This window comes from Zeus faber (genome assembly GCF_960531495.2).
Source record: "Zeus faber genome assembly, chromosome: 21".
NCBI lineage: Eukaryota > Metazoa > Chordata > Actinopteri > Zeiformes > Zeidae > Zeus > Zeus faber.
This window is the reverse complement of record NC_137208.1, coordinates 17,050,769-17,064,100: the sequence shown is the minus strand read 5'-3', so window position 1 is coordinate 17,064,100 and position 13,332 is coordinate 17,050,769. Positions and strand designations below refer to the sequence as shown.

The 13,332-nt window shown below is 45.0% G+C and overlaps 1 protein-coding gene across 3 annotated transcripts in view; it reads left to right on the top strand.

Annotated features, from left to right (window-relative positions):
- The window catches only part of tulp3 (TUB like protein 3), a 35,667-nt gene extending 25,168 nt beyond the window's left edge, over nucleotides 1-10,499 (top strand). For 2 of the 3 annotated variants that reach the window (XM_080022755.1, XM_080022757.1), the window contains 7 exons: nucleotides 195-328; nucleotides 464-655; nucleotides 2,601-2,713; nucleotides 4,553-4,670; nucleotides 5,162-5,260; nucleotides 8,070-8,241; nucleotides 9,168-10,499. In XM_080022755.1, the coding sequence (XP_079878881.1) occupies nucleotides 195-328; nucleotides 464-655; nucleotides 2,601-2,713; nucleotides 4,553-4,670; nucleotides 5,162-5,260; nucleotides 8,070-8,241; nucleotides 9,168-9,301 (962 nt within the window). In that variant the 3' untranslated portion in view covers nucleotides 9,302-10,499. The remainder of the gene's footprint in view (nucleotides 1-194; nucleotides 329-463; nucleotides 656-2,600; nucleotides 2,714-4,552; nucleotides 4,671-5,161; nucleotides 5,261-8,069; nucleotides 8,242-9,167) is intronic. The other variant, XM_080022756.1, reaches the window with a different exon arrangement.
- Nucleotides 10,500-13,332: the final 2,833 nt, after the last annotated feature.

The following is a 13,332-nucleotide window of genomic DNA, read 5'->3' as shown; positions in this document are numbered from 1 at the left end:
GTTAAAAGGGCTGATCTTCTTAGTGGGATGAAACCAGATTTATTCCAGAAAAGGTCCAGAGATGGTGTAACATTTTGCTTGCTGTCAGCAGATCAAATATTTACACGGTTTTGAGCCTGTAACGTCCCAAAAATCAACTAAATATATTCAAATCTTTTATTTCACCGTCTGCCCCTGTGTGCCCCCCAAAACAGGTCTGTCAGGCAGCATGAACTATGACGAGGAAAGCGACGACGATGAAGACACCGAAGACGAACGGATGCGGTCCTTGACCCCAAACACGGACGCCACCAGACCCTCCTCGGCCTCCAGCGCCAAGTCAAACGCCGTGCGTAGTGCCAATCCAAATGCTCCAAAAATCGGAGAGCACGCCTACGAACACACATTGCGTCCCTAACGCCCGTGTTGGGTTCATCGCTACATTTACGCGACTGGCCTAAATATGAGTTTATTTCCACTAAAGGAGCCGGCAACCCCTGGGTCGCCCACAGCGGAGCTGTCGCTGGTCAATGTGGACAACCTGGAGGAGTTTGTCCTGCGGCCCGCTCCGCGCGGGGTCACCGTCATGTGCCGCATCACCCGCAACAAGAGGGGCATGGACCGGGGCCTCTACCCCACCTACTTCATGCACATGGAGAGGGAGAGCGGCAAGAGGGTAAGGAGCAGAGTCATCCACTAAGTGTGTATTTTAGCCACGACCACTACGTGCCCAACATTGTACCAAATTTTCAGTACAAGTATTTCTGAAATGACTCAAGTATTAGGGCTGTAGGAAGGAAATTAGAATATAATTTGAATATCAAAAAAAGAACACGCTTCGAAAGCTGAAATTACCATTCGATTGTGTATTTATTTTTTAATAAATGTTTATTAATGTTTAGGCTACCGTTAGCGAATCAATTCACATGCGATAAGCAATTTAGTTCGATGTAAGTTGTTGCACAGTTTGTTGCACAGTGAACGCACATTAGAGAGAAATATTCCCGGTAACGTTGTGCGAAGTCCGCATCGGCGGAGACGCACGAGCGCACCGGCGCGTTTCCCTCTCGTCCGGCCTTTCACTGTGTGTACAAGGGAGAGTGCGCCTTTTACCAGAATGTCCAGTTATTCCACAAATGTGGCGATGAAAGTGTGAATTAAACCAGACCACCACCCCCACCCCCCCTAGACACTTGGGCCAATTACCCACTATGCTGGACACCTCCCCTCAAATCAGATGAACAACCCATAAATGAACTTGAACCCCCGTCTCCCCCCTCCCCCCACAGTCATACAGACATAGCGTTACCCTAGTTATTTGTGGCAGACTACTATAAACATTAAAAAAAAAAAATGTTTACACCTTTTAACTTTTTATTTTAGTTTATCTTATTTTATTTTATTTTTTCTTAAATATAAAATTACCAAAACTCTACGATTACCATGGCTCCAAAACTGTGATACATACCGAACTATGGGTGAACTGTACCGTTGCATCCCTAACAGACAGACATACACACACACACACACACACACACACACACGCACAAACAGGGTCAGCACACTTAAAAAAATTCACAAGGAATTGTCTAGTTGCTTTTTATGCCTATTCTCCATTTTCTAGTAACGGCACCATTCAGCAAAAAGAACACCTCTAAAAGTTAAAGATGAGATTCAAAACTGAAATGCTCGGCAGAATTAACAATTATTTTTTTCATTTCCAGGTTGCAGTGCATGTGTGAAAGCAGCTATACATTCTCACACCCACACAAAATCTTACTCCAAGCAACACTCCAATAGACCAGGGTCTGCAGGGCAGGTGCAAGTGATTCGGGGTTTGACATGCTTGAAGGGCTCTCACCCCCACGCCCCACAATTTTAACTGCAATTACCAACAGCACACATTGAGCGCTGGGGTATCCGGGGTGTCCCCGTTGGGCACGGTGCTTTTTTTTCCTTTCGTTCATTAAGGCAATTCGGTAAAATAAATAACATCTAAAATAAAAAGAGGAAAAGATCCGGGGCTATTTTTTTTATTATTTTTACTTTGGTTTAAAAGAAAAAAGAGAGAGCGAGAGACTGCTGGGAGTCGAGTGTGCATTTCTGGGGAAGGGGGGGGGTCAATATCTAGAGAAAAGTGTGCCTGCAGTGTGTACACTATAAAGAGAGAGTGATAGAGCTTGGTGAGGAGGAGGAGGAGGGAGAGAGAGACAGGGTGACATAAGCAAGGAATAACGCCAGCTAGAGGAGGGAGCGCCGGAGGGGAGCTGTGTGATTTTTATATGAATTCTGGAGGTTATTGTCAGAGAGAGACGCTACAATGAAATACGATTTTACCCATATATATATATATTTTTTAAATCAATATGTAACGCTCAATGTTGATATTTTGATTGAAAAAGTTGCACAATTTTGATTTAAAAAGTTGCCTGAGCACCTGCCCTTTTTTGCCCTTTTTATCAGACAGGTTATTATCGACAGATTGCCCAGAGCTGCAGAAAACCTAGAACCGGTGCTGAGCGTCCGTGTGCTTTTTCTTTTGAGCACCTGCCCCTCTTAACGCTTAACGACGACTAACCGCATTTCTCATTATTCCTGTCGTTCTGCCCGTCTCTGTCCAGGTGTTCTTGTTGGCGGGCAGGAAGAGGAAGAAAAGCAAGACGTCCAACTACCTAATTTCCGTGGACGCCGTGGATCTGTCGCGGGGGGGGGAGAGCTTCATCGGTAAACTCAGGTAAAACCGCGCCTCGATGTTCGTCACACGCTGCCTTCCACCCGACCGGGCCGGTGAACTTCCAGTGCGTTTGCAAAATGTCACTCACTGATAGCACAGCCTGATTACCTTTAAAGGTCACACAGGCCTGCCAACCTACACGCATTTAATTCGGGAAAACAATCAGTCAATAAAAAAACAATACCGTGCGCTTATTCAGTATTTGAACTACAGCCCCCCAGATTGGACCAAATGCTATGACCTTGTGCTTGTGGTTCTGTAACCCCTCCCCTCCCTCTCCCTCACTCAACATCCACCGATATGTAGAGGTACTTTATTTTCCACCGAGGCATGAGGCTGGATTGCTGAGGCTGGATTGCTGAGTAATAACATAACAATAACATCCACAGCATGAGATGCACCGATCGGCCGGTGCCGATCGGGTTTTCAGCTTGATCGTTTGTGACCGGTGACCGGCCGATCTGTGTCACATGTATCCGATTGTGCGCCGGTCAAATTTACACGCCCCATACTGTGCTCATGTGCTCGTACTCTTAAAAAAGTCTCCGATACTCAAACCCGGTACCAACGTAATTTAACGTAGTTGTGTAGCTGGCGCTCAAAAAAGAGAGTGGAAGAAAAGGAAATTGTCGGCTATTTGGAGGTACTTCAAGGGAAATGAAGATTGTTTTTATTCTGCGGTAACCATTTTATTGCTGTCACTACAGCCGAGCGTCCGCTCTGGCTGTTCGTAGTGCACAAGCTCTGCTCGAGTCTTTTTTGAGACTTGGTTTGTGGCGAGTCACTCAGTAAAACGAGTCGTTGGATTTGATTCAGTTGGTTTGAACCAGAGTGAGAAGAGTCGGCCATTTTTTTTTACAATGATTGCAATGCTTTTATTTTATTGGAACTTAATGAGAGTTTCATGTTCTGTTATTGCTCCACAGTGAATAATGAACTGTAATAAACACAAAGTGTCAAAATCAGCAATCTCACTATTGCGGGAACTGAAAATTGCAGCGGTCGTCCGTATGTGCAGCTGTCCAATCACGTGTGCGTGAACGGATCGTGCGATTTATTTGTCATTGACGTACCGCAGATATACCCAATGAGACTCTCTGATCACGGATATGAAGTTCAAAATGATCGGGCGACAATGTCGAATCTATTTAATAGCCAGTGTTTTATTATGAACACACAATTTAATGAAAATTGGAATTGGCCAAAATCTGAAACAGCAGGTCAGACTTGGACTAGGAATCGGACAAGAAAATTGCAATCGGTACATCTGTAGCTGGTGAACACGTTCTGTAACTTTACGAGATGATGCATTGCAATGTGTATATCCTAATGAGATGAGTTTATATACTGTATATAGTAAGCTGTAGTAGCTGGCATACGATGCGATGCCCTCGACAGGAGACGGCTATGCTGTGAACAACTGATGGAGTCATTAAGCTGCAGTAACCCAAAGCCACGGAGACTCTGTTATTCTATTGCGCTTCTAAATGAAAACTGCTGTTGTATAGTGTCAACCATGACAGCTGAGTTTAAAAGCCAATGCTGCCAGTGCTTCAAACTGCAATTTAATTAATGACCACTAGAGGTCAGTAGAAAAAAAGAAGAATCCTCCCTCTAGAAGTACAGAGTCGGTACAATTTTTTCAGCAGGACCTTAGGGTCTCAATGTCGAAGTTGAGTTCTTCCTTAAAGCTCTGGCTCCCTCCTGCCAAGAGCGTAAACACAAACTCAATGCATCAAATCGCAGTCGTAAAAACGCCTATGATGTCGCTGTCGTCATAGGGGCTACTGCATCAATTTTCTTTTCTGCCGTTGTGATTGAGCTGCAATTCTGTCGCAGGTCCAACCTGATGGGCACCAAGTTCACGGTGTACGACAGCGGCACCAACCCCTGCAAGAACCCGGGGGCACTGCTGGACGAAGGCAACACCCGACAGGAGCTGGCCGCCATCTGCTACGTGAGTAGACACAGCACCAGTTTTAATTTAGTTCTGAGTACAGAGTACTCATATCTCAATACTCGCCGTTACCTAGAATACCCAGTAACACTCCCATCAGTAACTGTAACCTCCGTGCATAATAGTCCTCTCTCACGTCAACATGGAGCAATAAAGTTTTTAATCCACATTTGACAATATACAATAGACATATTGTCTGGAGCTTTCCTACGTCATTGCCTAGTCGCCGAGTGCTGGCAGGACGGGAACAAAAGCTTTTGTTTGGGTCGACCGGCAAGTTCAGAGCGGTGAGGTTTGAATAAACAGGGTTCTTTTGTACTTTTAATAATACTGTTATTTCCATGAGCATAGCAGTGAGATCAGCAGTTATGACCAAGCTCCGATAGAACATCCGTGTGCGGATGCTCCACTGGAACCGTTAGAACCTAACGGTATGAGAAGGTGGGGAGAAAGTCTCTTCATATGATGTATATCTGTGTTGTGTTTGTCAGGAAACCAATGTGCTGGGATTCAAAGGGCCCCGTAAGATGACCGTGGTCATCCCCGGTATGGACATGAACTTCGAGCGAGTGCCCGTTCGACCAAACAGTGTGAGTGTGACCAAACCACCACCGCCATTTCTGAAATTATTCATTTTCCTGTGTGTGTGGGTGTGTGTATTTATATACACCGCGTTCCAAATTATTATGCAAATCATATTTTTCTCTGATTTTCCTAAATAGTCGATGCAAATGACAGTCAGTATAATTTTCAAGTCATGTACCATAAGGGTATAATTTGAACGTTATTGAACAAACCTGCCAATGATAACAGTATTTTTTTCAAAATTAAACTCAAAATGCACTGTTCCAAATGATTATGCACAACAGAGTTTCAAAACATTTTATAGGTTGTAAAGAACTGAAAATGGTTATTTGTTGAATTTGCAATTTGCATATTTACTGAACTCAAAAGCTATTTCAATCAAAAACATCTTAACAGACCAAGTTACATGTTATCATATGACCCCTTCTTTGACATCACCCTCACAATTCTTGCATCCATTGAACTTGTGAGTTTTTGGAGAGTTTCTGCTTGAATTTCTTTGCAGGATGTCAGAACAGCCTCCCAGAGCTGCTGTTTTGATGCAAACTGCCTCCCACCCTCACAGATCTTTTGCTTGAGGATGCTCCAAAGGTTCTCAATAGGGTGGAGGTCAGGGGAGGATGGGGGCCACACCATGAGTTTCTCTCCTTTTATGCCCATAGCAGCCAATGACACAGAGGTATTCTATGCAGCATGAGATGGTGCATTGTCAGGCATGAGGATTGATTTTGCTACAGAAGGCACGGTTCTTCTTTTTGTGCCATGGAAGAAAGTGGTCAGTCAGAAACGATGGACTTTGTCGAGGTCATTGTCACACCTTTAGGGACCCTAAAGGGGCCTACCAGCTCTCTCCCCATGATTCCGGCCCAAAACTTGACTCCGCCACCTCCTTGCTGACGTGGCAGCCTTGTTGGGACATGGTGGCCATCCACCAACCATCCACTGCTCCATCCATCTGGACCATCCAGGGTTGCACAGCACTCATCAGTAAACAGGACTCTTTGAAAATGAGTCTTCATGTATTTCTGGGCCAATTTTGCAACCGTTTCTGCTTGTGAGCATTGGTTAGGGGGGGCGCCCAATAGTAGGTTTATGCACAACTGCAGCCTCTGGAGGATCCTACACCTTGAGGTTCGCAGGACTCCAGAGGCACCAGCAGCTTCAAATACCTGTTTGCTGCTTTGTAACGGCATTTTAGCAGCTGCTCTCTTAATCCCATGAATTTTTCTGGCAGAAACCTTCCTCATTATGTCTTTGTCTGCAAGAACCCGTCTGTGCTCTGAATCAGCCACAAATCTCTTCACAGTACGATGATCACGTTTAAGTTTTTGTGAAATATCTCATGTTTTCATACCTTGTCCAAGGCAATGCACTATTTGACGCTTTTCGGCAGCAGAGAGATCCTTTTTCTTTCCCATGTTGCTTGAAACCTGTGGCCTGCTTAATAATGTGGAACGTCCTTCTTAAGTAGTTTTCCTTTAATTGGGCTCACCTGGCAAACTAATTATCACAGGTGTCTGAGATTGATTTCAGTGATCCAAAGAGCCCTGAGACACAAAACCATCCATGAGTTTAATTGAGAAACAAAACATTTAATGTTAAACCCTTAAATCCAATTTGGATAATAATTTGGAACGCGTGTATATATATTCCACGCGACGTCCCGCACCTTCAAGATTTTGTGACTTGGCGTGAGGAGCATATCTCATTCAATTTCATTTCAAAATGGAGAAGTTCGAGGCAAGACTCGCTGAGTTAGTTCGCTCATACAGGAATATTTATGACCCCTCTTTGTGCGATCTTTGCCATCATCGGTGACGGAATGAGCCGGACGTTACGTAGCAGATTATGTCTGGTGCAGATGTAGACAACCAGAGGCTAATTAAATGACTAAAAATTACTAAAATTGTCATTTAAATGAAATTGTAATTCAATTCTTATACATTATAACCAAAATAATTTAGTTTAATATATTTTATTGAAGTCATAACCATAGCGACATATCGCTTGTTTCGTTTTGCCGACTCGTACTGCTCCCTCGCTCCAGGTTTACTTTTCCTCCCCCCATGCCGGTCAGAAAGTGCCGTTATCCCGTTCCCCTCTACCATGTTCCATCTGAACACCGCCGGCGATGGGGCGTTGCAGAGCGACAGGCTGCAATACTTTTCAAACGGAGCTCAGCTTCAACCAGCTGCAGGGGTGGAGCGACGACCAACATAGTTTCCTCCTCTGGACAGCCGAGTTTTTTGTTTGTTTGTCGTTCTTCCAGAATCCTCCACCTGCTTCTACCATCACTTCTTATTCCACTGGGCTTTTTTTTTTTCTCCACTATTCGGGTGAGAACAACTACTTCCTGGCTGGGAATTATTTTTTCTGGAAAACGCCCTGCGCCCCAAAGACTCGCATTGATACAAGAACAAGAAGACGCAGATTGTTCAGTTGTTATCGACACGACAAAATCTTAATCGATGAAATTCTTATGAGCAATTAATCCATTAATTGTGAACATCCCTAATTTCTACCCATTTGTACTTTTTTTATCTGTATGCTTTTAAGTGCATTTTTTGGTACTTATGTTCTTGAAGCTCTAGTATACTAGTCATTAATATAATGTTAATGTAGTGAAAGTACACTACACAAAATGCATGTATAAAGTATACTGAAACACGAACCTAACGTAACCTGCATTTTAGTATTCTTAAAAGTGTGCGTCGTCAAAAATAACCAAATGTACTTTTTATGCTATCCTATTCGGGTCTTTAGTTGTTGTTTGGCATTGAATGTGTGCACTCCTGTGATCTTTGGTATTTCCAGGAGCAGGAGAGCCTGCTGAGCAAGTGGCAAAACCACACGCTGGAAAACCTGGTGGAGCTGCACAACAAGGCCCCCGAGTGGAACGACGACACCCAGTCCTTCGTGCTCAACTTCCACGGCCGTGTCACCCAGGCTTCGGTCAAGAACTTTCAGATCGTCCACGACAACGACCGTAAGTTCTCCGTGTTGGTTTGGCCGCCTTCGCCGTCGTCGCTGTGGATCCGCAGGACGCCCCCGACGTGGTCCCAGGGGACGCGTCTGGCGCTGCGCTCGCGTACTCGAGTACATGACGAGTACCTTTCGCCTCAACCAATTCCTAAACACACAGGGTCTTAGAACGCTTTTTAGTTATTATTACAACTAGGGGGAATTGGTGCTTTGTACAAAATGCGCACAACATTGAAACGCATGAAATGAAATCACAACAAGCCAACAGCAGCATCGTTTCGGAGAACAAAATAAATACGGTTACGGTTTGGTTGTGTCTGCATGAAAAGTATTTAATGTCATAGTTGGCATAGTGAATGATAATAATATGGTACAGCAAGATAGAGTATATAGGTAATTTAGGTTTGCGAAATGCGAGCTTTGAACACCGCTTAGAATGAATGGCTGCAATGACAGATTCTGCCGGTAGATGGCAGTGTTGAACCAGCAGGTAAAAAACGTATTAATATTATTTTCCATTTCTGAAAAGTCTGTTCCGTAAATTCGACACACTGTAACATCTCGAGATGTTTTACAGGTTTCAAACTTTCCATCCCCAGGTCTTTGTATCTGTTACAGCGGGGACGAGACTCGGCGCACAAAATTTGGGAATTGGCGCGTCCGTAGTTATCGTCCCCTACTTCTGTGCCGCTCTCGCTCCTTTTAACAAAGAGTTGACCACCCAGAGTCTCGGCCGGCGAGGCGATTGGTGAAGCGAAACTCTCGGCACAGAAGCTACTGTACCACCCAGCTAAAAGTTTTCCACCATTTTAGATCGTTTCTCAATTCCCCTGTGACGATGACCCCCCCCCCCCCCCCACTCCTGTACCCGCTGCTGATGAACGTTCATTCTCTCCCCCCCCCCCCCCCCCCCCCCCCCCCCGTGTGCAGCGGACTACATCGTCATGCAGTTCGGCCGAGTGGGCGAGGACATCTTCACCGTGGACTACAACTACCCCATGTGCGCCCTCCAAGCCTTCGCCATCGGCCTGTCCAGCTTCGACAGCAAGTTGGCCTGCGAGTGAACTCTCATGGGGGCGTTCGTCCTCTCACACCCAGACCCCCAGGACACCTATCAAAAATATTAAATGGATCATGCCGCCTGGGGGGGGGGATGAAAAAAAAAAATGAAAACATTCCATGGCTGACCATGGCTTTTTATTTTTATTTTGTAAAATAACATTTTTGTTTCAATGCTGTTTTTTGATGCTGATTTTAAACTGCCATCCCCCCCCCCCCCCCCCCCCCCCCACATCAGTGTGTGTATGATGGGCACACAAACAAAAAAGGGAAACTAGTAGATCACATTTTTACCGAGAAGGGTCCTGGTCGGATCCCAGCGGATCAGGGAGAGTCATTCATTTCGGTTTCTGCACGGCTCCTCTTCGACCTGTGACTTCTCTCCGTCTTAATCGTTCCACCGTCTTGACTCCTGTACCCGCTGCTGATGAACGTTCATTCTCCTCCTCCTCTCGCCCGTGCGCAGGCGGGGGAAGCGCATGACTCGGAATAGTGGACGTCCGACAGAAAATACATTTTGTGTGTTTCCGCGTATCTGTGAACCAGTGTTGTTGTTTTTTTTTTGTTTTTTTGTTTGTTTTGTCTTGATGTTCATGATGTGATGCTACCTTTTTGCTTTTGTTGTACCGAGTCGCAGCCTCACTTTCTGGGTAAACCGAGCAGCAAGACGAGCAAAGTTGCACAGTGAAATGTTGAAGAGAGAAAAAAAACAAAAAACAAAGGGAATTATAAAATTCTATCCTGTAATTGAATGCCTTATTGTCTCACCTCCTGCAAGGGTCTAACATCGGCCTGAAAACGTCTTTTCCGATCTGAAATTATACGAGGTGGCTTGTAGTTTGTGTCGATGAGGCCGAAGGGAATCCACTGGAAATGAACTCTGAACGGAGCGCTCCTGGACGGATTTCGGGTCCATCCTCTCACCCCCGTCTTCTCAGATCAATTGTGAGTCTATTTAAACAAATGGCGGTGCCTGATTCCATCATGTTTTAAATGCTGAAACAATGTGCCAGCATCCCGAGGGAGCAAAGGCGACAGGATTGTGCTAAATATTTTGAAATATGACATGTTTTTACTACGAGAACCGCTGGTCAATTACATTCCATTCTGACACTTTGGAAGAGAAATAAATTCACAAATAAGGCTCTGTCTTAATAAATATATATATATTTATATATATATGTATATATTTATTTAAGTGAACGATTGGACTTGTCTTTCATTTCGACAGACAGTTGTGAATGTACGTAAATGTGGAAGCAAATGAGCGCCATAATGTTTTGAATATTTAAAGCCATTGAATTTTATATATTGAAATTTTAACTTTGATTTCATAGCATAATATACATAATATTTTCCCTTTTTTTTTTTTTTTTTTCAAAAACTAAATTTCAAATGGTTTTTTTTAAGTGTTTAAAAATGATGATCCACTGGGGCACCGTTTGGTCCAGGGCGGGCTCCGCGTGGCTGCTGCTCGCCCTTAATCTGGTTGTGCTTCGCCTTTCCTCTCCCAGTGCCAGAACTCAACTCATGAACAGGGTTCCCATACCTTAAACAAAGAAATGTCCAAAAAAAATTAACTGGTCCCCTTCCAGAGGACCTGGTTCCCCCGAAACACCACGATTGACCAGCTTCCTTCCCCCTCCCCTCTTCTGGAGCGTGGTACCTCGAGCTGCCGTGTTGGCTGGTGAAGGCGTGGCCGGTCTTGGCCCTCACGGGGGCTGCTTGGAGGGGTGGCCTGGATGCTCCGGCGGTGGCTGCTGGGCAGAGAAGCTAGCTGCCAGCGGTTACCTTGTGGTGGTTGCTGCACCTGCTTCTCCCCCGGTCCTCCGCCAGACACTCTGGGCTGGGTGCTGCTGCTGCCTTTCGGGAGCGGGTTGGTGCTGGGGCCACCCATTGACCCGCTGGTGGCTCCAGGACGTCTTCCGACGGCCTGTGTCCCTTCCCTGTTCGGGTGCTCTTCTTTTTAATTTATGAGAGAGCGAGAGAGAGGTGAACAGCGAATTTGCGGCGTTCTCTAAAGGCTGAGCTCGGATTGAACATGTTTTCTTAATTTGCTTGTGTTTTGTCTATTTGCATGTTTTCTTACGTTGCAGTGCCTGCGTCAAGGTCTCAGGGCCGCCGTACAGAAATTGGGTTAATTGTGTTCGGGCTCAATTGTGTTCTACCTGGCTATCCTTGTTAACCCAGATGCTGGATTCAAATTTTTTCAAACCGAATTTTTCTGATCCAAATTTGACCACTTGAATTCCAGCAACCTAAATTTAGTTTTATGAATATCTGGAACCTGAATCTTTAGATCTGAAGTTTTAAACACTGGAAAAAAAACATTTGAAATTGGGTTTTTGAAATAAAATTGAAAATATTTCATATTCATAATATAAACTCAAAGTTGTAATTTCAATATATAAAATTCAATAGCTTTAAAGGTGCAGTGTGTAGAATTAAGTGGCATCTAGTGGTGAGATTGCAGATCACAACCAACTGAATACCCCTCCCCATGGCGGCCTGAGTGGAAGAGACGGTGGCCATGAAACTCGCGAAAAACACCAAAGGTCCCCTCGAGGGCTAGTGAATGTTTTTTTCAGTTCAGTTCTGGGCAAATGTAGAAACATGGCGGTGCAACATGGCAGCCTCCGTGAAAGGAACCTGCTGCCTATGTAGACAAAAACGGTTCCTTCGAACATAACTTCCATTCACTCTATCATGAGATTATACACTTAACAAAACACTTAATAAAACAATTATTATTTTCCATTTCTGAAAAGTCTGTTCTGTAAATTCTACACAGTGCACCTTTAAATACTCAAACATTATGGCACGTATTTGCTTCCATATGTAAAATATAACATTTTCACAAAAACCAAGACATATATTGTTTGCCCATCTTCATAAAAACAGCACATTTTTAAATAACGGCAAGCTCTACAGTATATCGTTGTGAATTTAATATAAAGTTTCACTTAACACTGACCACTGTGAAGTAAAAATTAACCACATATAATCAACATTTGGCCAGTTTAGATAATAAATATGATTTGTCCCAGTACGGAGAAAACACAACCGGTCTACTGAACCACTTTTTGGCAAAGGCTTAAAAAGCAGAGTTCCAATAAACATCTTTAACAGTGGGACAACTTAAAAAAAAAGAAAGGCTTCTTCACGACATCCTCTTCATTTGGAGAGCTGGATGACGTGGGGCAGGTCCCTGAACTTGATCAGGTAGTACGGGTAGCACTGGCAGCTGTCGAACACCACGAAGATGGTGGGCTTCTCCAGGCGGTCAACGCAGCTGTCGTACAGGTGGTAGTTCTTGGCGACGTTGAGCGGCGGCGGGCGGCGGTAGAAGCTCTTGCCCACGCTGGCCTTGCCCACCAGCACCTTGGCCAGGAACATGTGCTGCACGGCGCCCTCGGCGGGCTTCACCGAGTAGCTGCTGGAGTAGGCGGCGTCGCTGGCGAAGTAGGAGCCGGAGCCGTAGTCGGTGCCGTTCCTGCCGGCCATGCGCGGGTCGAAGTTGCTGTGGCAGATGTCCTCCGCCGCCTCCCTTGACGTGCCGTGGAAGAGGTGGCGCTCCAGGGGCTTCTTGGAGGCGTTTTGACCCAGCATGTAGGACTTGTACCTGGGCCACAGAAAACATAATTTATTCCCTCGGCAAGAACAGACGTAGATCTTTTGTGCCCTGGGCCATCAGATGCCCTCTACAAATGCTTTACGTCTTCTGTCGCCATTATACTTGTATCTGGTGCTGGCCGTGGGGAAAAATTGACTTTTAAGTGTGAATCTAATATACACTGTATGGCTAAAGGTATGTGGACACCCAAACACGCCGCCTTGCGTGAGCGCCTCGTGTCGATTATGCACATTTTTGTATTTTTTGTATTTTTAGAGCTTAAAGAAATTGTTGTGCATGATTACCAGGTGTCATGACACTTCACTGCCTACCTGTATGACCGTGTGTATGTGACAAATAATCTCTTGAACTTGAACACGCACGCTTTACACCACTCCAGTCGAGGCCTGGCTTTGCGCATGG